General features: G+C 38.1%; 1 protein-coding gene across 2 annotated transcripts in view; it reads left to right on the forward strand.

Moving 5' to 3' along the window:
* Pde5a (phosphodiesterase 5A, cGMP-specific) overlaps positions 1-23,614 on the forward strand; it is a 119,221-nt gene that overhangs the window by 68,674 nt on the left and 26,933 nt on the right. For both annotated transcript variants that reach the window (XM_005386794.2, XM_005386796.2), the window contains exons 10-12: positions 4,462-4,637; positions 6,003-6,062; positions 19,590-19,736. In XM_005386794.2, the coding sequence (XP_005386851.1) occupies positions 4,462-4,637; positions 6,003-6,062; positions 19,590-19,736 (383 nt within the window). The remainder of the gene's footprint in view (positions 1-4,461; positions 4,638-6,002; positions 6,063-19,589; positions 19,737-23,614) is intronic.

Below are 23,614 nucleotides of genomic sequence, written 5' to 3' on the forward strand. Positions count from 1 at the left end.
TTAAGACTCACAGAGGAAGATGTAATTGTCATGAATTCTAATAAACTAACATTAACATATGAAAACCAAACCTTTTAAAAATTACAAGAAGTGGACAAAATTGTAGCTAGAGTCATAGTAGATGCTTTAGTGTACCTCTCAAAGTATTGCACTATAGTTGGAAAAAAGGAAATATTATTATTGATTAATATTGAGGATTGATTGGATTTATTTTCCATATGTAGATTGACCTTTATATTTCATAACGTTAATAATACAAATTATTTTCATATATCCATCAGAAATTAAAAACCACAGGTGACATGCATACACACAAAATCAATCATTTCTGAAAAGTAGACTTGACAGCCACTCTCATGGATTATAATGCATTAAAACTGGAAATATGTATGAAAAAAGGATTCATTGGAAGGAAAAAACTCACTGAAATCTGAAAAGCTTTCTCTTAAATGACAAAGAATCAAAAAGTCAAGAGTAAAATTTTACGAAAGTAATAGTTGCAGCATTATAACTTAAATTCCCAAAGCTCTACTCAGAGGGAAAATATATATCACTAAATATTTCATTATAATTAATCAAGAAATAATGAAATTATTTTAGCCAAGCTCTCAACTGAAGAAATTCCAAAAGCAGCACTTTCTGTTTTTTTTTTTTTTTTTTATGCTGCCTTTCCAAAATAAATAGGAAGAGGGAAGCATGAGAATTAAACTGAAAAAAAATACATTTTTGAAGTGAGAAAAGATAGTTAAGCAAGATATAATGACCAAATGCAACAATAATAAACTTCTAACAGATAATTAGGGTAAGAGTCAGGAACTGGAATAAGAGAGGGAGTATAACCACATATGAAGAAGACATTATAAAAGAATTTAGATAACACAGTGTACCAAGTAGGTGTAATACCTTTTGGTGAAATGGAGATATTTTATAAAAATTGATGATAACCAATATTAATTGGAGTCGAAAATACCTCATGCAAGTAATTGAGAAAGTTATATTAAAGTTGCTGTTAAAAACTTATTGCTCATAGGAAATTCTAACCAAAGCAGTGAGAGAAGATGAAATAAAAAGAGATGCAGAAAAGGAGGAGGCAAAATAAAATAACTTACAAATTATATTCTTATTAAACAGAGAACACCAAGAGAATTGGCAGAAATACTATTTAATAAGAGAGCACTTTTTAAAAGGCCTGGTTTTCAAATTATTAAGGAGAAATAACTTCAATGTTTATGTCAAGAAAATTTGTTAGAAAATAGTAATGTCCAAAAAATTCTATTCACCAAAGTAACAGGAAGTAAACTTGGCTAGAAATGTGTAACATCTATATGAGGAAACTTACACTTATACCAAATAACTTAAAAATCTTTAACAAGTCAAATAACATTTCCTGAATGACTAGAATCTATTTTCTAAGGCATCATCTCTCCCCAGACTAATGCCAATTTTAGGCGATGGGGGTGAGCTGATCAACTTTGGTAAACATTTACAACATTTACATCTAGAAGATGTAACAGGAATCAGTTGGTGGACATAGAATTGCTTTATCAGAAATTTAAATCATGTTGTGAAAGTAGCAATTAAAAAGACTGATATATATGCTAGAAAACATGGCAAGGCTGTTGGAAGAGAACAGAAAGTCGAAATGTGGACCCACATCTGGATATGTAATTGTGTTATTGTATATAATAGACTACATTTTATTACTTCCATTTTATGTATCTCCAACAGAAAAGATAAATTATGAAAACTATGGATTATAAATGATTTCCAAATATTAAAATGTGAGATCTCCAGTGCTGGAAAAAAAAATGTGAAAAAGTATATGTTTTGAATATTTTTAAATTTATGATTACAGTTATTAATTGGTTGTTGCTGAAGTTTTTTTATTTTGGGTCCTCTTATTAACCACTTTGTTTTTATATGTAAATGATTCAGATTTTTATGGCTTAAGAGTCAGTATAACATTTCACATTACCAGTTTTAATTTTCATTATTCATTCTTTCAGATCATTAGTGAAGTAGTTGTAGAAACATACCTATATGTGTACTCAAGCTTTCAATTTTCTCAAATGAAGAACCTCAGTTGTTTGCTATAAACCTTCATGACTTTCTTAACATGGGTATTTTTGCTTGATACAATTAGATTTTCTAAAGGATGCAGAAAAACCAGTGGGATTATCATGAGTGCTGTATAAATGTGGCTGTTCATTCCAGTTGCAAAGGAGAATTAAATGATTTGCTTAGATGGGAGATTTGCTTCAGCACCCTTTGCTTGCCCATAACACGACACATTTTAGCTGTTCTGCTCTGAGCCGTGGTTACAGCAGACTTCCAACACTTGTACACTTAATACTCCATTCCAGTGATTTCTGAGCAGTTCCAGAGATATAATTTACTATTTCTTAATTTATTATTCAGTGAATTTTGGCTGAGGAAGATTTGAACCACTGTGCTGGAGACTTACTTAGCAAGGCCATGAGCCTAGCAGACTGCCTAATGCCCACATCTCAGTACCCCTTTGTTGTACTTTCCTTGCTGTAACTCTTTCTAATAAAAGAAACATCTTATTTATAAAAGAAGGGTCACGGTCTAGAAGATAACTGTAATCAAAATTGAAAGGCAGTTCCTCTCTGATGTAAGGATAAGGGCATGAAGTGCATGACTCTCAAGAAAATGTGATCTGGGGAAGGGCCAGAGCTGTCCTATAGAACCAGCTCCGTGTTTATCATATGGGAATTCACAAAGGTTAGAGGACATGGCTCTTATGTTTTTACCATAGATGGGATGTGTGTCTTCAAGATAATGAATGCTGACTGCAGTTTCCTGTGTGGTTTTTACTTCCATGTCCAAATTCATTGTCTTGTTTGAAAGTTTCTGTGATAATGAGACAGTGTTAGAGAAATAGTCCCTGCAGCACCAGTGCAATAGAATAGCCTGCAGTTGTCTTAAACAAGTAAAAAAGAATGAAAAAAGGAGAGTCCAGATCATTCACAGCATTAAAAATGAAGAAAATGTACAGCATTGGTGATAAAGGAAATTAATTTGTAACCATCTTTCCTCAGACTCTATGAAATGCTTTTGTGCTCCAGGAAAAAAAATAAGGGATAATAGGCTGTAATCTTCCTGGGAAAGTAATTTGGGTCAGAGCTGCAGTCTTGCACTTTTTCATTAATTCAGCTTTTTCTTTTTTCTTTTTTCTTTTTTTTGAATTACTGCTACCTGCTAGGCATTTTTCTAGCTGAGGAAATGGAACTGAAAAAGCCAAATAAATAGATTTCTAAGCCCATGATAGTGACAGCCCAAAAGGAGGAGAGATGTTTATCTACCATGGTGCACCAGGTGGTCATGTTAAGTGCAGAGAGAAGAGAAGGCAGAGGCCGCCAGCAGCTTTTTGTGAAGGAAGGTAGGGGTTAAGGAAAAGGCAGGCAGCAGGGCAGTGGGCAGCGGCACAGGCCTGTGGGAGAGGCCCAGCTGTGATAAAGCGAGATGCAGCGAGAGCCCTGCGGGCAGCTGTATGTGCGGAGGGAGAGCGCCTGTACGGCCAGCCTGTGCGGGGTGGAATCTGAAACCCACACACAACCTTTTTGAAAATCCAGTTTCCTCACTTGTAAAGTGGGGATGTTCACATCTACCTGCAGTGTGGGACCTATGGTAAAGGCCCATATATTCCAAGGCAGCACGATAAAGACTCTAGCAACGTATTTTACCAAAAGGTAGACTGCATGACCAGACTCCTTCCTCATGGAGGGACCACTAAGCTCAGAATCCCAGGAACAATCAGCTCAGAATGAGGATTTATTATAACACTGATGTAATCTTCCATTCTTACCCAACTGCACGCTTGATTTTCTAAAAGAGGTCAGGACTTGAAAGGTTATGACATTCTTTCAAGATTTGATCTGCTTTTGTTTCTGAATAGTCGTTTTTATTTGCATTTGTTTGCACTATCCAAAGTTGTCCACAAATGTGATTCATCTGAATGCCCAAGTGTATATTTGAAATTCACGATAACTGCCTATTGTCTGCATTCTATCTTGTATGTAATTGTATTTTTGTTGTTGTTTTAATGTCTGGTTTCTCAGTAAGGAAAGGCAATCTTTGTGACCCAAAATTCTTATGTGCATCAAAATTGTTCTCCTGGCAAGGGTACAAAAATTCAATTAGTTTCCAAAGGACAAATTGTCTTTGGGGACTCAACCGATCTAAAAGTCCAGAAGAAAATAGTACTCTAGGATTTTTTGAACACAGACAGTATACATCAAGGACTGTGTAAAACTAGTTCTCATGTAAATTAATTCAGTTTACTTTCCCAGTTTACATTTGTAGAGTGGTCCACTTGCTTATTTAGAGATGGCAGGCATTTCTAAAAGAAAAGTACAAGACAATCTTTGTGTGTAATAAAACCAATAAAAGCTGCGAAAATTCACAATAACGTTTGCTTAATCTCTTGGATTGTTACAGGGGTTTGCCAACTTGTTAATAAGATGGAGGAGAATTCTGGCAAAGTTAAGCCTTTCAACCGCAATGATGAACAGTTTCTTGAAGCTTTTGTCATCTTTTGTGGCTTGGGGATCCAGAACACGCAGATGTATGAAGCGGTGGAGAGGGCCATGGCCAAGCAGATGGTCACGTTAGAGGTGGGCTGACGTTTCTGGGCTCCCCCCCCCCCCGCCCATCTGCAGCCAGACGTTCAGCTTTTACTTCCTGTCCTAGCACTCATGGTATGGGTTGGTTCCAGCATCAGAGCCTCAACGCGACTTACATTAGGGAGATTTTTACCCTTTTTTAAGCAGCTAAGGAAACAAAGACACAGTATTTTAGGAGTTTGTCAAAGGTCATATGATAGGCCTGTCCCTTTGCTGTATTGTCTGAGTCTCCGCCTCTGCCTATGAGGACACTTATAAAAAAAAAAATTTTGAAAAAACAAAACGGCAGCAAACAAGAAAGGCCCCTAGGCAATCTTAGAGGATTAAAATAAGAAAAGGAAAAGAAAAGAAAAGCAGGAATAGTTTCTTTCTCTAGCTACAGACTTCTGGAACCCTATGTCTGACCATTCTGTTTCAGTAAGTCTTGTGGAGAGGCTGGGAATGTTGTTTGTCAAAATAGAACTTTACAGTGTTTATTTTTAAAAATCTGATAGGTATTTAAACTACAACCACTTCCTTAGCTGAAAAAGACTGTCTCAAATATTATCCTATTACTTAGAGTCAGTCACTTTTGAAAGTGGAAATGGTGATTCTCATGCTGTTAGAAGTAGTGAGCCTGACCGCTCACCTTCTGAGGGCAACGCTGAGTGTACAGGTTGGGGGGTTGACAGCCGGGCCCTGCAATTCCTTGCCACAGCTCTTATTAGGCATCAGCCTGCAGCTGAGTCATGACAGTCCCAGGGCCTCAGCGTCCTCAACTCTTAATGGGTGGCCAGACAGAGCAGCACTACTCTTCTGAGCTCCTGATTTGGATGAGTGTAAAGGGGTCCTACATCTGTGACATTATATCCCAGCCATGAAGTTCTTCTGTATGAATTCTCCTGTAGCCACTGGTTACAGGCCTCATCTGAGTGCCATTTCTAAACTGCTTTTAGAATCAATTTTAAAATGTCAGTTTATACAATAAGCCCCACACACACAAATTATGTATACAAGCAAAAATAAAGTCAGTGTTAAAAAAAGTCTTCCGAAATAAGTTGTAGGCCAAGTTTGAGCCAATAGTTATTTCTGGGGGGCTTATAAATACTGTGTTTGTTATATTAACAATGTCAGGATGAAAGTCATCAGAGAGTTCTTGGAAAGTAAGAAGTACAACTATTTTGTAAAGCAAGAGATAGAGTCTGAATGTGAGATTTTTACTGTTCACTCTGTTGCAAGCAGTGAAAAGATTTGACACTCTGAGGTGCCTGCTTCCCTCTCCAAGAAGGTTGAGCAGAATTCTAAGCTTGAAATTCTAGTCCACGTCTGCTCATCCCCTCTTGTGTAACCTGGACCTCTCCTCATCTTACCCCATAGGTTCTGTCCTACCATGCTTCAGCAGCAGAGGAAGAAACAAGAGAGCTCCAGGCATTAGCGGTAATTCTCTTCTTTCTTTTTAAAATGTACTAACCACAGCAGTATATGCTTAATACATAAATATGCTTTCCTCAGGATTCCTGTTTCCCTAGATACTTAATCAAATGTGGTAAATATTTACGTGGACATTCACAAAAATACTTAATCAACTCTTTTCTTGTGCGGGTACAAAGTTACTGCTAGTACAAAATAACAAGTAACAATACATTGACCCTGTACTGTATTATATTATTTTGATCTTTTTCCCAGTAATTGTTATAATCTTTACATCTTTCTAAGCCCAAAATTAAATTTAGTTTTCAGTTCCTGGGAAGAAGGAGCAAGTAATGACAACAAAGATTTTCTAGTTTATTACCAGTAACCAACTTCTTACAAGAGGTTGAGTGTGATTTTAATTTCTGACCATATGGCTTATGGTGTGCTATCTGAAACGGGGTCAAATAAGGTCAGTTAGTGAACTCTCATCCCATTGTTTCTTAGCATATGGTGACAGAAGAGCACACTGATAGGTAAGAAGAATTCTTGGCCTTGGTTGGGATTGCTTCAGTTGAGGTACATGAAAATTTGAGATGTGTATGATGCTGCAGTGCCTTGATTTTAAATTTCCTTGAGAAGGTATGATAAGGTCTATGCAAAGAATGGAAAGCATGAACATAAGGAGATTTTTTCATTGTAATTGTCATCCCAGCTTGCCAAATGCTAATGCTTTGGTGGCCTTACATACATTTTCTCATGTAAACTGCACATTTATATCATGAAGACCTGCTGATGCCTAAAGAAGCCAGGGGAGTTGTGCAAGGTCACACAGCCATGCAGGATACTGTACAAGCTTACACTGCACTGCACAGTGCTGAGACAGCGAGAAATAGTATGTATACGAGGACTTGGAGACATTCTCAATTGAACTGGAGAGTAGAAAAATGAGTCATTTAACAGGAACAGTGCAAGGATCTTCAGGTGATCTTATATGAAAAGTTACACATATTTCAAGGTTGGCTTCATATAGAAGCCATATTTATGGGGCTGGGGATTTAGCTCAGCGGCACAGCACCTGCCTGGCAAGCACAAGGTCGTGAGTTTGATTCCCAGTACCAGAAAAAAAAAAAAACAAAAAAAAAGAAGCCATATTTATCATATGTGCTCACAATAGTATCTGAAACAATGCATGATTTTTCAATTGTTTACAAAGGCATTTAACTTTAACCTATCATTCACTTAGAATTAATTGGCCCATTTGTCTATTCCTTCCGTAGGTGTATAGTTTTCAACTAATGTGTCCTGTGAGTTGGAAAGTAGCCCTTGGAAAGATACATATTGAAGTGCTGCCGCAGGCACCACAGGCTTATTAAGTTATTGCTCAAAAGCAGGCAAGGTCACACTCTGCCATGTGGTGTTTTAGATAAATAAAAACTAGCAAATAGAGTAATTTCTAAAGATAATGCTTTAAAAACCACTAGTATTTTTAATTTTGTTTTTCCCTCTGAAAATACTAGTGTAGTCTTTCACAAAAATCTGAAAATTATTTTCTCTATTGTGTTTATAATTTTAGCAACAGAAAAACACTCTGGGATAACTGAAAACTGCTATACTGCATATTGTTCAGAACCATCTGTTGTTCCATTTGGAAAATAGATTTCTGGCAGCTGCATTGAGAAGCTCAGGGTCACATAGCTTGTGGGTCAAGTAATTCATGAAAATTGGTTGAAATTCAGCAACTGATTTCAATCCTCATTTTCTGTCAACTGAATAAAAATTCTTTTAACAGCCTCAACAGCGCAAGTGTCTGCATCGTATAGCAATTACCGAAATTGCTGTCATGTGTCTGATCAATTATCTCTATTTAAAACTTAAATTGAAAATCTATCAAATGCTTTCCTTTTATTTTTGAAAATTCATAAGAGAATTAAATAATGTACTGACATATATTTCTGCCTGTGTCCACAAAAGCTCTCTAGTTACAAAAAAGTAATTACTTCAGCATCCTTACTTTCCCTCAGCATTACTTCAGTTTTTCCATCTCATTTTTAATCTAACCTTTTCTTCACTTGAAAGTGGGTATCAAAGAAATAGGGTCTTAAACTGAGCACTTTGCCATGTGCCGTGATCCTTAGACACAAGCTGTGGAGATAACAGAAAAAGAACCCCAGCTGACCTGGTTATGATTATTAGAAAGTTCATATATCAAAATATGACAAACATTTACTATCCAAGTGATAGAAGTGAAAACATGTTTGATTGGCTAATTGCCTGCTCCAATCTCTCCTCTTGTTGGAGAGCAGAAAGTCTAGGATATATGAAAGTACATACGCTTCTCAATGTTGCTATTGAGTCAGGCTTAGGCAGTTCAGTCCTTAAAGCTCTCCCACAGTGTCCTGGCAGTATAGTTGGAAGCGGACAGACACTTTTATGATCCTGAGGAGCCTCTTGCACAAAAACTAGCAAAGGGAAGAAGCTGACCACTTAAGGAGAATTTCTAGGACAGAATCTGTCTCATCTTGACCTTACCCTTTCAGGACCAGGCTTGATCATACGCATGCGCAGTTGCTGCAGGTGGGAAGCAGCTGTTAGAGGTCACAGATGCCGGAGGCAGAGCCCGGATCTGACCCAAATCTCTGCTGCCCAAGTCAGTGTTAGCGTACAGACCAGGTCCCCCATGGCAAGGTAGTCATCACTGTCCCTTCCTTGTTAACAAATCTATATAGAGAGCTAAATTATAAACTGAAAACATTTTGAGCAGATGATTTAAGAATTTATCCTGTGTTCGGTGTCACTGAACCATAGTAACCTATGACATCCAGTAGGACTCTGAAGCAACCCTTCGGATTTCCCGTGTGCTGTCAATGGAGACTCATTTTTATGGAGGTCCATAGCATTAGCTGGGTTATATCTTTTTCATATTGGCATAACTTACAAGATTCTCCATTTGGTTCTTCCCACTTTCGTTTGACAGATTAATCTTACCTGTGTTGCTTTGATTTCACTAGTAGAAGACTTCCAGGAGTTATTTTACCTCCAAAGTGTGGAAGCACTCTTCTTGAGCTTTTTATATACAACTTTTGTGTGTATTTCTAAACACTATAATTTTCCTATCAGTTCTACATGCAGCTAGGTAACCAAGATCTGCATGTATTAGTCACAATTGTCATACACTGGCTTGGAAATTGTACTTATAAACATGTTCATTATCTTAAATTCTTTTAAAATTATTTCTTATTTATTAATACATATTTTTAGTATGTAATGTTTACACCCCTTCTGGGGAGTTGGTACATGTACATAAGACATCTTAATTTCTTTTTTATCCCTGTCTCTCCCTTCTCTTCCTCCTTTACTGTCTCTTGATCCCCTTCCTTCTTGTTCTTGATACATATTTGCCATATATAATGCTTGCACTCCTTGTGTGGAGCTCGTACATAACACATCTTAATTCCTTTTATCATTCCCTATCTCCCTTCCCTCCATCTTGATCCCCTCAAATTACTGACATTATTACATGTCTTCCGTATATGATTTTGAAAAACTATAAGCTCATTGTCCAAGATTTTTATGGTCTGTGCTTCTTTCCTGCTGAGATTTGAGGTGATCCACTTATATATGGTCAGAAAGAAAGGTCATATTACGTAATGATCCAGTTATTAAAGAAGGTGAGTCCAGTCTCTGTATGCATCAGTCACTTTACTGTGTGTAGATTTGGTTCCACACTCTGCGATTCATACTCACGTCCCTTTTAATTTACATATACTTCTTTCTCATCTACATTTGAATTCTCTTCCCTCTTAGAGAAAGAAAAAGTCTAATAGCTTATGATTTTTTTTCTTTAAAACTCCACTTTTGGAGCATTTGAACAGTGGAGAAAAGAGACAATAGCCCTCTTTAGTGTCCAGTGTGGTAGCAGAGACAGTGGATTTATTTGAAGGCAGGAATTGAGCTGCTGTCCGTGGACGTGGAAGAGGCCCCAGGAGGATCATGGTTAGGGCTAACACAGAGGTCAGGCACCTGGGAGGAGAGCTCACCACGCACCACCAATTCAACCTATCGAATAGCTTGTATTAATTTTACCCTTGAAAAAATTTTTTCTAAAAAAAAAAAAAAAACTATTGAGAGTGAAATGTCTGTTCTTCTTGACCTTTACATTGGACAAATATCAAGGAATAATGAAACAAAACGCCTTTGTAAATCACTGAAACTAATTGGAAGAATTTGACATTTTATGCAAGAGAAAGTTCTGTAGCTGCCTTCTTTTCAGACTTATTTTAATAAATAACTTTGTGAATAAGGAGCCTTTTCTTAGCAATTGTCTATGAAAGGTTGTTTCCATGTTTTTATTTTGCCTCGTGAGATCTGATACCTCAGACCGAAGGCAGGCAAAATGCCCCTGATAGCAGTATGACCTTTTTTGTGTGGAGAATACACGAATGCGCAAATTCTGTCGCCAGGGGACCCATGTCATTATGTCCTGCTGAGGTTACTAGAGACTTTGCCACAGGCTAAATATAAGCCTTTTTCATGAGGCATCTACCAAAAATAAGAAACTCAATAATTTTCAAAATATCATTATATTTACTTTACTCAAGTATATTATTTTCCATGAATACATGTCTTGTGGGCTTCAAGGAGACCATCCACTATATATTGTTTCCTTAAAAGTTTTATTTTTCTACTGACTAAATGAAAAGGCTCCCTCCTTACTCGTACAAAGGGGCTACAGTATGGCCCTTCTATTGTGAGTGTGAGTGGCCTACATAATGAGAAGTAGTTGAGGAGAAGGGCTATCATTTGTCCTGAGGGGTAGACAAAGCTCAGGAAAATTCTCCTTGACTAAAAGGGCAGTGAAATGTGGACTTAACTTTAGCTTCATTGCTGTGTTGTTAGGGACCATTTGGGTACCTGCTACAGCTTTCTACTACTACGGCACTTAAAACACTGTGTATCTCTGTTAGATATGTATGTCTTATCTTCTCCCTTGGACTGTCAGTTCTTGAGTCATAATAATAAATAATAATTAATAATAATTAACAATAATTAACAATAGTAGCTACCACTGACTTAACAAAAGTCTGCTTTATGTTTTGTTGAGCAATTGCATGAATGAATCAACTAATAGATTCTATAAGACAGTATTTATAGAAAACCTATAACCTCTGTAACCTAGCATTTAAATATATACATTTTTATCAAGCTCTTGAAGTTCATTCATTAAGATTTTGTTTCTTTATCCTTAAACTTATTACAAAGTTAGAAATACTTTGTACCAAATATTGGTTAAATATGTAAAACAGCCTGCTAACTGGTCATAAAGCCACCGTGTTAAAGGGCTCTGTGGTCTCAGGCAAATATATGTCTTCTCTGTGCCACAATTTCTTTATCTGTAAAAAAGGAATAATAAAAGAACTTCCCTTACAGAGTCATGGTAACCTGAGTTTTGGTGCATACACCTCCATCAAGTATTAGTTATTGTTAGCAGTGATAATATTGATGGGGTTCACTTCTCAGTATCTATTAATGGCTTTTCGGTCTTCATGTTCCAAAGACTTTCACACAAACATTCTAATAATGAGCATTCAAGAAATTATACAGATAAGTGGAAAACTTACTGGAGGAAAAAGCATCATAGGTAGAAGAACAGATGTACATCTGTTGTTCGTAAAGTGTAACCAGTTCTCTATTTGCATAACCTAGAATTGACTACTTTAAGTAACTTCCTACTGGAGCTGCTAATAAGTAGAAAACTTTTGGGCCTCTGATTTTTCATCGTGGGTTTCCAATTTCTTGCAAGTGACAGAATCAAACTTTAAATGACACTATGACAAACTAAAACTGATTTTTTAAGAGTGTAGTAATTTCATTATGCAGATGAAGGAAGAAATTCAATTGTAATTAAAGGGTTTTAAAAGTACATAAGCTGAGTAATTGAACTATGAAGAACAAGTCATATATCGCAACATATTTGCTGTTTCCACCCGTGTTTCATTACTAATATTAATATTCATATCATAGCTCTTTGCCAAATTAAATTTATGTGAAACATTTCTGCATAATTTGGAGAAACAGGTGCTTGATGATTTTTTTAAAACTACTTATTCAATTAGTATTTACCTCCTACTCCATATGGACATTATATTAGGTACTCCAAATATAATAATGATAAAGTTTGGTATACAGAACATGGTTATGTAATGCTGTAGAGTTATAGTCATTAAAAGAACTATGACTGAGATTTAGGGCATCATGAAATTAAATAGAGACACTAGATTCAAGTGAATGGCCTGAGAGATATGTCATTATCCAAATCTGCTTAAATGCCTTGATTCTATTTCTTGGTGTTTTACTCTTTCCTAATCAGTATTCTGACTTTCACGTAGATGGACCAAGTCTGTGATTTCAACCCACACACACTCTAATTCAGCAACCTGCAGGATAAGACTGCATCTGGGTTTGGGCTACATTAGTGCTACAAGAATATGTTAGGAGCATCCATAAAAACTTTAGTTTCTTGGCCGCAATTTCAACCAAAAATTTGAAGCATAGAGCCTTTTTTCTTTTTTTAAATCTCTCCAATGAAGCAGGCAGCGGCCAACCACCTTGCAGGTTTTACCCATCACACTGTGGCATGGGAGACAGCACTGGGTCCACAAAAAGGCATTTCATTCTAGGTGACCACAAGTGATCATTTAAATGGCTATTAAGTGCCATCAACTATTAATAACCTCCCTGGTGCAGTAGTCCTCAAATTTCACCGTTCATCAGAATCAGTGGAAGGCTTGTTATAGCAGGCAGATTGCCAAGCACCACTCCCAGGGCTTTGATTCAGTAGGTCTGTATTAGGGCCCAAGAATTTCCATTTTTAACAAGATGCTGCTGCTGCTGGTGATCCAAAGATCAAATTTTTGACAGCTACTGCTGTGACGGGATCCTGGTCCCTGTGTTTGCCTTCGGATATATCCAGACCAGCTGTCCAATCCTAAACCCCTGACCTTGAGAGTCTTTCATCTGCAGCACTTTATTGCCAAACAGAGAGTATCATCAGGGTTCGATTGTGGATGATAAAAACTAGTTTAGCTAATTTTACGAGAAAATAATTAAGTTCTATGAAATTATTAGAAGCATAGGTGAATGACTCCAGGAATGAGTCCCAGAAACCTGTCCACCTAGCTCTCTCTGTGATCTTCTACACAGACTAGAATCAGAAAACATTGGGCCATCTCTTCCCTCCAAAATTAACCACACTAGATAATTTGGGAGTCAGAAAGTGCTGCTCAAATCACAATACGTCCTTGAGAACCCCACTCCCACCCCCTCAAATATGAGTTTCTCATGTGGCGCTGTTACTTTGAAATTCTAGTTTCTTCCAAGTATACGCAATTGGAGACACAAATCCACTTATAGTCCTAGATGCAAAGAAGTCAGAGAAATTTGTCTTTTAGGCCATTAGAAAAAGATTGAAATAGACACTAATGGGTCTTGCGATGGTATCTATCACAGGGACCAGTGCATGCTTCCTTGATGCATCATGGATACCACAATGAGAAAGAGTTAGCTCTATGAGGATCTGAGCACGTACATCCCAGGCAGAGCACAAAGAGTTAAAGAGTCCTGCAAGTGCAAGAGTATTAATTTACTCCCAAAACAGATGGTAACTTCAGGAGACTCAGTTTTCCATTTAGAACCTTATTGCTGTAGAAAGAGAGGCCACCATATACACAGTCTAACCCTCCTCTACTCACACAGAGAGTAGAGAGTCCTCTATTTAAGCCAGCAGTTGTGGAATTGATCTCCTCTCACCTGCAAGGAACGAGGGGCCTTGTGTATGGAATCAAGCACATGAAAAGATAACAAAACCATAATGTCAGGCTGCATCCGTCCCTTTACATTAAATGCCATTGAGAATCATGTATGGAATGTGAGCCATATATGGGAAGATCCTTGCAAGATTCAGATGCCACTCATAGTATGGCATTTGGTTTCAAAATGAGAAGACAGTAAGAGGTTCTGGAGTCCTGTGGCCACAGAGGCAAATGTTCTATAACATTGGAGATTATGCAGCCTTAGAGACTGGATACACCAACTTCCTCACTTTACTGGTTTGAAAAAGTAGGCAGAGAGGTTAAATACCATATTTAGTCAGCAGAACGTCAGGACATCATGCCTTTTTAGGGAGTAAGTGTATCAGGAATTGAGCTCAGGACCTCATGCTTGCTAGGCAGGCACTGTGACACCAAGCTAAACCACCAGCCCCTCATCATGCCTTTTCACCATGTGCTTTCCTTTGCTTTTAAGTTTTTTTATGATCAGCAAGCATTTAAAGGTGAAATACAAATATGATAGCTGATCTAAGACTGCAGTAGCTGATGATCAGTCAGGTTAATAACCCTTAGTTATTGCAGGCTGATCAGGCCCGCAATCTCACAAATGAGTGGACAGCCAAGGCCTATATAAATGAGACAACTGAAATGATTTTAGGGCTCCAAGAGGGTCCAATTCTCTTACAAAATTTGAAATTTTCTCAGCTAAGATAAAGACTTCCCTGGGCTACCTGTATTTGTGTTGTTTTCAAAGAAAGGAGAAGGATATTGAAGAAAATGCAGGAATCTGGGCAGGACTTGGGAATCTCTCTTAGAACTTTTCCAGGTAATACTTTATGTTAATTTAGGAGAACTATGTTATCTCCAGGAAGGCCTCACTGCAGAAGTGAATGGGGTTGGAGCCACAAGTCCTCAGCTGTGACCTTATCTTGTCCTTTGAGGCTCATGGCTTCATCCACCATTACAGGCCTCAGTAGGGACCAGTGACTCACAAGTAAACATAGAAAGCCAATTGGTTAATATAAGTCCTGCTCAGAGCTGCTTCATAGTAGTCTCTATCAATCATCAATTTAATATTAAATTTTGTATCAGATTGTATATATTTAGAACAATGGGTTTTAATTTAAGATCACTGAGAAATTGAAATATTTTTTATAACTCCAACTACTGATTCCTTTGCTCAAGATAATCCTACACCCAGAAATATTCCCAATTCCACTCTTAGTCAGTGAATTCTACTCCCAGAGTTGATTTTTTCTTTTAATATTTTCAAGCATAATAAAACCATGACAGGTATTAGAAAAACAGTCATGAAAGATGACTCATGAATATTTTCCTTTAAAGACTCACCAGAGGCAAATTCTTTTATTAGTTTGAGTAGCGGATATAATTAAAAGACCTAGGTGAAATATTTAGATATTCTTAATGCAGCTGCTGAATGCAATCCAACAGAAAGGCAGGGATCTTCACTACCAGAAGCAGCACATGGAACATGGTATGTGCAAAGGTTTTAGCCTGCTCAGTGTAGTCAGTCAGTTGTGAGCGGTGGTTGAAAGAAGGTGGGTTTTAATGTACTATAAATCAAGAACCACAAAGAACAGATTTCATGGAGTTGGCAAATAATTGCTTCTTTTGAGTCCAGATTTTTAAGAAATGTCATCATGAGAGAGAAAACTTGGGTCTATGGTTATGATCCTGACCAAAGTTGAGAGTTCTCGGTGGAAATCACCAAAGTTCTCCAGATGTGAAAAAAGCCTGTATCAGTCCAGAGCTGACCTCAAAGTGATGTGGGTTGTGTTTTTGACAGTGAGGGAACTATTCAAGGGGAATTTGTACCCAGGAACACTACTGAGAATTCTGAGTATTATACAGGCTTGTAACACATTTAAAAAACCATATGCATAGGGAATGACCTGAGAAGTGGGCAGTGTTGTGTACATGTCATTCCTGATGTAGCAATTTCTGTCAATAAAAACATCACGATGTATCCACATCCATCATTTTCACTGGATCAGACTCATCCCCAAATTCAAATTATAATAAAAGGTAGACATTTTCAATTGATTCAGGACATCAAGGCAGCCAGGACAGCACAAGAAAACACACAAGTGCAAGAGGACTTCCAGAACTGCTTCAGAAAGTGGGGAGAACAGTGAGATAGGTGTGCTCAAAGTGAGGGAGAGTAAACATGTTTTCAACTTAAGTATTCACTTTTTAAACTTCAGTTTTTGATCATACCTCCTATGTGTGTATGGTGTGTGTGTGTGTGTGTACTTGTGTGTGTACCACTAACCTGTTTGGTGGGTTGTCTTTAATCCAATGAGCTTTGTCTATTTTTTGCATTCCAAATTTTGTTAATTTGACAGAAGTTGAAACTATAGCTCTACAAGTGCCTAACCATATTTGAATCAAGCAGTACAATATCTAAATGCTATTATCTGAAACTTCATAGATCTACTCTCATATGAAGATGTAGGAAGCATTTAATGGTACTAGGTGGCATTATAGTTGTAGAGGTTTTGAACTGGACATTTCAACATGTACATATTTATATTTATATACCCTATTATTACACAGAGTCTTTAACCTGTGTCATTTCTGTTAGTCTTTAAGATCATAATCCAGTAAATTATAGTTTCCTGAAGAAAGTCAAACTTAAAAATCTCTGCATATTCTAATGAATAAAGCCATCATTAGAAGGACAAGCTATGCAAATCTAGAAATGTATATACATGTCCTACCTTAGAAATAACATGTACTTTATTCACTGCTAGTAGCAAAGTATAGAATAGTTCTTTTATGACATGGTAAGGAAAAATAATAGGTAATAATATATTTTACTTAAAATCATCTTTATTTCAAGTCTCTGCAAAGCCAAAAGAAAGTTAAATTCCCATGTAATGGTCAAAGAAGCAGATTATGAGAGTTTAAAAGATTTCTGACTTTCTCATGCCTCATTAGTAATCAGTCCCAGAATTCTGAACCTCTGTATCACTGACCACAAGGCTCTTAAGGAGAATGTTCAAATGTCCCCACTGCGTCAGCTCAGGAAGTTGGAGTCGTGGCATGACCAAACAAGCAAAAGAGGGTCCTTTTCTCGCGGCAGAGAAAAGCTGGGAATTAATGCGGAGTGGAGAAGGCATGGACTGGTTGGCTGCTGTGTCCTGCAGCTTGTAGAATATACTGTGTGGAAAGAGCAAAAGAAAACTTCCTGCCATAAAAGTAATGATTCCTTAAGGGGAAAATAAACATCTGTTCCCTTGTCTAGCGAGTGTGTTTAGGGAAAGCAGCTGTTATCTGCTTTGAGTTAAGAGGTGGGCTTTTTCCACCTCCACACTTTCCAAAGTCACATTTGTGCTTCATCTCTGATGCTAGAGGCCAGTGTAAACCACAAAGGCCTTTGTCTAAACATTTTTCTTTCTCTCTTCCCCTACTTCAGCCCGTAGAACTGATTTTGGAAAAATCCGTATTTCCTTGTGAATTGTCGTCTTGGGTAAAGATTCATAAGAGGATGAACTTTCATTGAAATCTTAAAGAAGTTTGATGTATTTAAGTGAAATCTGAACGCCAAGATGAGCAGGGAAATATACAAGTACCCTCAATTTACAGGGAAATCTGTAGCTCTAGATAGCTCTATGAGAGATTATTACTTTGCCTTTTTTTATTCACAAAGGATGAAGGTAAAGCAGAGTGGTGACATCTAGAGTACTCAGGAAATCTAAGTTTGGGAACCTAGTTCCAATTTCTTAGTATTTCTTTTCTCTGACCCAAAATAAATAAAAACCTCTTTTCATCAGATTAATCTCAGCCCGATCTAGTTAAAACACTTTAAAAAGTGCTGAGATGGCCTGGGGATGGAGGAATGGGGTTCTTGCAAATTCCAGGCCCCACAGGGCCCCGCAGGAATCTAAGAGAGAACCTTTATGGGCTCCACTTGTTCAGAGGGTGCCAGGGCTCCTGGGCCTCAGCCAGTGGCTGCTTCAGGAGAAACAGAGCTCAGTATGACCTGATATTTCAGAAGAAACTGGAAATTTGTTTTTAAATTCTTCCAATTTTTAAACAGGATAACAGATTCACTAATTTAACAAAAATTAGTACCAAACAAAACAAATTGAGATGCCCTTGCCAGGTCTGCCAGTTTTCTAACACTGACTAATGGACTTCATCCTTCTAAGATTTGGGACTTTAAGAGTACAATTTATTGACTCAAATTAAGTACAGAAGATAAGATTTCTCCCTCCCATTCATTTAATAGTTATACTAAAAGAACACTAACGCTATTTATCAGTAGTCACAGTAGATACAAAAGTATGCAAGATGAAACCTTGCCTGTAGATCCCAATGTGCTTTAGGAGACAGACAGATAAATATAAATGTGAGTTATGGTAAACTGAATGTAACTCAGCAGGGTGGGGCTAGCTCTGGGGTTCACTTGACCCTTCTTTGGGTAGGAACACCTTAGAAAAGAAATATATCAATTAAAAAGAGTAGACACTTTACAAAAAGATCAGCATTGATGAAAAAGAGTAAATCATGTTTGAAAACAATACAAGTATTTGCTACAATTAATTAGCTACAAAATCAAAGTCAAGGATTTCAGTTAAGAAGCATCTTCCCCTCCAAAAATCAAAACCAGTTTCTCAAGGCCCATCCCAGAGCTACTAAATCAGACTCTCGGAGTTAGTGGTTGCATTACGCAGCACAGGTGTGTCATGATTAGGCGTAGGCAAAGCAAGTGTGGTGCAGACAAGCTCTGGTTATCTGCAGAGGGGAAACTGTCAGGGTGAGAGCTGCACACCCTGCCTGGACTGCAGACCTGGCTCCGTTCCATACCCAATGGGGGTACTATGATCAAGAAAATTAAATTCTTTATGCTTAAGTTTCTGTACCTCAAAAAAATGGACCTAGAGTATCTGCTTCATAAGATTGCCCTGAAAATGAAATGTAAATGTTTGGAATGTTACCTTTATCTTGCTCACTACTTGACTCCTGACTTACAGCATTGGACAGTTCTAGAATAACTGCTCCATAAATATTTGTTGAGTGAATAAGGCCAGGAGGGTATAAAAGGGCTGTATTATCGGGGGTTTTAGTAGTGCTTACTGTTTTAGGTATAATACTAGGATGGCAACTTCCTCTTCCTCTGCTTAGCCTAGCTGGAACTATATTAGTTACCCCACATGGCTCAGTTTATTAAAAAAAATTATAAGGAGTTGCTCCTGTAATAAAAGATTTCTAAAGTATTACATTTATTTTAGGCAGATCTCCATTACCATGACAAAATACAAGATTATCAATTTTTAAAAACAGAAAGGTTTATTTTGGCCTGTGGCGCTAGAGTTTTGAGTATGTGATCGGTTGTCACCTTTCTTCTGGGCCTGTGGCAGGGCGGTACAGCATGGCAGGAGGCATGAAGGGGAGCAAGTTGTTCAGGAAGTGAGAAGAAAATGGGGAAGGGCTTCAGTATTCCCTTCAGGGCCACGCTTTCAATGACTTCACTTCCTCCCACTATGCTCCACCTCTTGTTCCTCCACTTCCCAGCAACGACTGCTGCAGACCAAACCTTTAATGCATGGGCCTTTGGAGGGCATTTCATAATGCAAGTATAGTAACATTGAAAAGAAAAACTAAATACAGTGTGATATTTCCCTGTTGCTAAGTACTTGGGGAATCAACACTACCCTTAATGAACAGCTTTATTTCTTTTCTTCTCACCTTACGTAAGGCTGCTGTGGTACCATCGGCCCAGACCCTTAAAATTACTGACTTCAGCTTCAGTGACTTTGAGCTGTCTGATCTGGAAACAGCACTGTGCACAATTCGGATGTTCACCGACCTCAACCTTGTGCAGAACTTCCAGATGAAATACGAGGTAGGAGGCAGCTGTCCTTTGGAAATTGTGTGTGTGTGTGTGTGTGTGTGTGTGTGTGTGTGTGTGTAAGAGAGAATTGGTTTGGGACCCTGGTATGCGTTAGGGATTTTTACATTTCAGGGACCATTTGACTGTCATCTCATGCAAACTGTCAACCAGTAAAAAGACATCTATTGGGCTCCTCCCATGTATCAAGCCCCAGGCTGAAGAATAAAGGAGCGAGTTTCGAGAGCAGGGTGTGAGGCGGCAGGGTCACAGGACAGGTCACCCGGCGGAGGATGAGGGTGGTCAGAAGAGAAGCTGGAGGGGAAGTGAAGAGCCAAATTTTATAGAACCTTGTAAGCCATTCAAAAGAATTTGGATTTCATCCCAAAAATAATGTGAGTCACTGTGGAATTTTAAGCAGGGAAGCAACACGATCCAGTTGCAGAGGTTGTGATAACAATGTACAGGGAAGGGCCAAAAGAGGGGGAGCTGCTCTGGCAGTGAGGGAGCACAGGTGCTTGCTGTGAGGCCAGACTCTTAGCTGGAATAAGTCACCTGTGATGAAGATGAAAACTTACTTAACCCTGTTGGTTGCCTTATTCACCTCTCAGAAAATATCAGACTTAAATCAATACCTGGTAATATCAGTTTGGAGAGACCCAGGAATTCTGTTTTGTCTCACAGTGGCTGTGCATACAGAATCAAAGAATAAGGGAGGCATGGCTGTGATGATGTATACCTGTAATCCCAGCTGTGCAGGAGACTGAGGCATGGGAATTTCAAGTTCAAGGCCAGCCTGGGCAGTTTAGAAAGAACTTGCTCCAAAAAAGGCTGGGGATGTGGCTCAGTGGTAGAGCACTTACCTAACATGCAGCCACCAAACCTTTGGTTTGATTTCTAGTACTGAAGAAAAAAAGAAAAAAAAAGAATAAGAAGAGGAGAAGCCAGGCGTGGTAGCATACTCTAGAAGGCTGAGGCAGAAACATTGCAAGTTCAGAGTTAGCCTGAGCAACTTACTTAGTAAAACCTTGTCTCCAAATAAAAACTATAAAAAGCTAGAGACATAGCTCTAAGGGAAGGCCTTGGGTTCAATACCACTACCACCACCACCAAAAAACAAAAAAAAGGAGAACAATAAGAACTCTCTAGAACAATAATTTGGCACCCATACCTTTAAATTTTGGTTTTTTTGTTTTTTTGTTTTTTGTTTTTTTTGTCTTTTTGAAACAGACTCTCCCTGTGCAGTTCAGGCTGGCCTTGAGCTCACTTTGTAGCCCAGGCTGGTCTTGAAGTTGCAACCATCCTCCTGCCTCAGCCTCCCAAGTGCTGGGATTATAGGCATGCACCACCACCCCAGCTTAAAGGTTTTTTTTCATCAGTTGACTGTTGTCTGTGTACATATTTCCTATGTGGAAATTTAAGTATTTTGAAGTCTTTCACAATTTGGCTCTTAATTCATACAAGAAAATTTCCTTTCGTGCTCTGTGCCTGCTCAGCACTGTGTCACAGTTCAGCTGTGAGTTTTCCCCACTCTGAAAGGCCTTTCACTTAGGACAGAAAACTTAGGGCACATGAGCATAGCTAAAATGAACATAATTTCATATAGTGCTACTGGAGGCCCAAATCAAAATTCTTCTTTTAATTTAGCCAATTTGTATTACTCTTTCTTGAATCAAGACCAAGAGTATCTGTCCATAGACTAAATAGTACTTCACTCTTACCATTTAATTATTTTTTTATTTTAACGTCTCAGGAAAGGACCTTCAGTTATTATTATCCCCATTTTATAAGTGAAGAAATCAAGGCAGCCTGGCGCAGTAGAAGACTCAAGGATTTTGAGTCACAGATATCCCAGTGATCATCTTGTATTCTCTTGGTGATTACTGTCTCATATTCTCCACTTCCTCCTCTGTCAGTTAGTGGTGGTACTTCCTGCTGCGAGGCCCGTGACATATGCAAGCAAATACTTCTGTCTGATAGTCTGCTTCATAACAGGTGTAGAGTATGTGTCAGTTATCACGTTCATAGGCCAAATTTTACTATGGCTATCACCACGTCATTCTTTCTGTAGTATAGTATAAGGCTCACTGTTTAAAACTTCTTCTATTAATGAGATGAAAATCTCATTTCTGAGATTTGAGAATCAGCTTTGTTTGATAGTGTCTCTGTTCCCTTTCTATTCTTTTGAGAACTTCCATACTGGAAACTTGTAATAATTCTCTTGAAACATTGAAAAGACTTGCCCAGAAATAAGGTGATTTCTTATTTGGCTTTTAGATAGCATTTGAGAATTGAGTTTCTGTAACAGTCTTTATTCTTAACTTTTCTTGGATTTTTAGCAATAGGAAAAGAGTTCTTCTCAAGGTCTAATTTATCTACTTTCCTTTTCTGTTTGAATGAGCACAGTTTGAACGCCGAGCCACACCAGCCTGACCATTGCAATGACTTTGACTGGTCTTCTTGTCTTATTGCCTCTTCTGTTTTATTTCCGATATTATTGTCTTCTAAGATGATAAAATTAAAATGCTATTGCTAGAGAGGATGTTAACATCACGAAGCTGCTGACAAAGAATGTTTCTCATTAAAAAGTAGAGCTTTAAATTTCCACTTGTCTTCAGTATCTTGAGTTACTCTGAGTGGTCACGGCCATGCCTCTTGCTGATCTCTGAAGCAGATTCTTGACTCTGGTCCAACAAGTCTGCGTGTGCTGCTTATTTTCAACTTCTGTCTTTTATGTGCATTTATCCTCTGAATTGTATCCTCTGCATTTGACACCACCCTATACTCTTCTCTTCCTTACAGCCTGACACAAAAATGTCTGCAAGAGCACTCTAGGATTGACTCTGTGGCTTTTGCACTACTGTTTGACAGTTCATAAGTTCGTGCTTCCAATATTATGTTTATTTCTGTAGTTATCCGTGCACTTCTGTTATTTTTCACTATGGATTGGATTTTCAGGCAGGAGCTGAGCTCAGTTTGGTTTCTTGTCTTGTTCCCGTGACATCTTGAGTGTGCCACTCCAGGAAGCATCTGTAATTGTTGGAGACTGTATTGTTGGAGGCACTCTCTAGAGCCATCTAATCTCTGCTGCAGATGACTGCTCTGTAGTCCTGTACAAAACACTGCATTACCACGCATCTGCATGTTGCCGGACATATACAAGCTGACCTGAATTTTCCTGTGTGCTGTAGAGAACATCCTGATATTATCTAAAACTGTACTTAAATCTACTTACCAACTACTGTAGCCATTAAGTTGTCCAGTTTTATTAAGTCCATCTTAAGATATGTGTGGTAATCTACCAGGAATTATGTTTCATATAGTCAGTGTGGTAATTCAGACTTTATGGCATATATGCATATTTAATTATCAATTAGCGGAAATAAAAAGATACGTCCATATGTTAAATTTCTGGGAACGTTTTTATTGTTTTAACGAATCACAAATAATTTTCTACAGTATGTCATTGTAGTTTCTAAACATATCAAAGAAAACTTACAGATTTTACTTAAAATTTTCCTAGAAAGATTCATTCATCCTCCCCCTGACAGATTGTATGCAGAAAAGGTCAAGCCTGCACTATACTTGGGGTGAATTCTTGCCAGTTTCAGACACACAGAAATCTTCTGCTTATAGTACAACTCGGAGCATCAGCGGTTAGGGGACACTCGTATTTGTCTCCAGAACTCCCTGTAAACTGAAGGGAGTGTAGAGAAGAGGGACAAAAAAAGACCTAAAAAGCGAAGGGCAAACGTGAAAGCACTGATTTCCTGCTGAATTCTCTTTACCTAGTTTCTAGGGCAACACTGGCGAAGCCTTGATTGTGGCCTCCTTCCGTGGCTTATCGCAGTGCGTTTAATACAGGCAAAAAGCCATCCTTTGCCCTCTACTTT

Source organism: Chinchilla lanigera, unplaced genomic scaffold (assembly GCF_000276665.1).
Source record: "Chinchilla lanigera isolate Chin_1 unplaced genomic scaffold, ChiLan1.0 scaffold00027, whole genome shotgun sequence".
NCBI classification, from domain to species: Eukaryota; Metazoa; Chordata; class Mammalia; order Rodentia; family Chinchillidae; genus Chinchilla; species Chinchilla lanigera.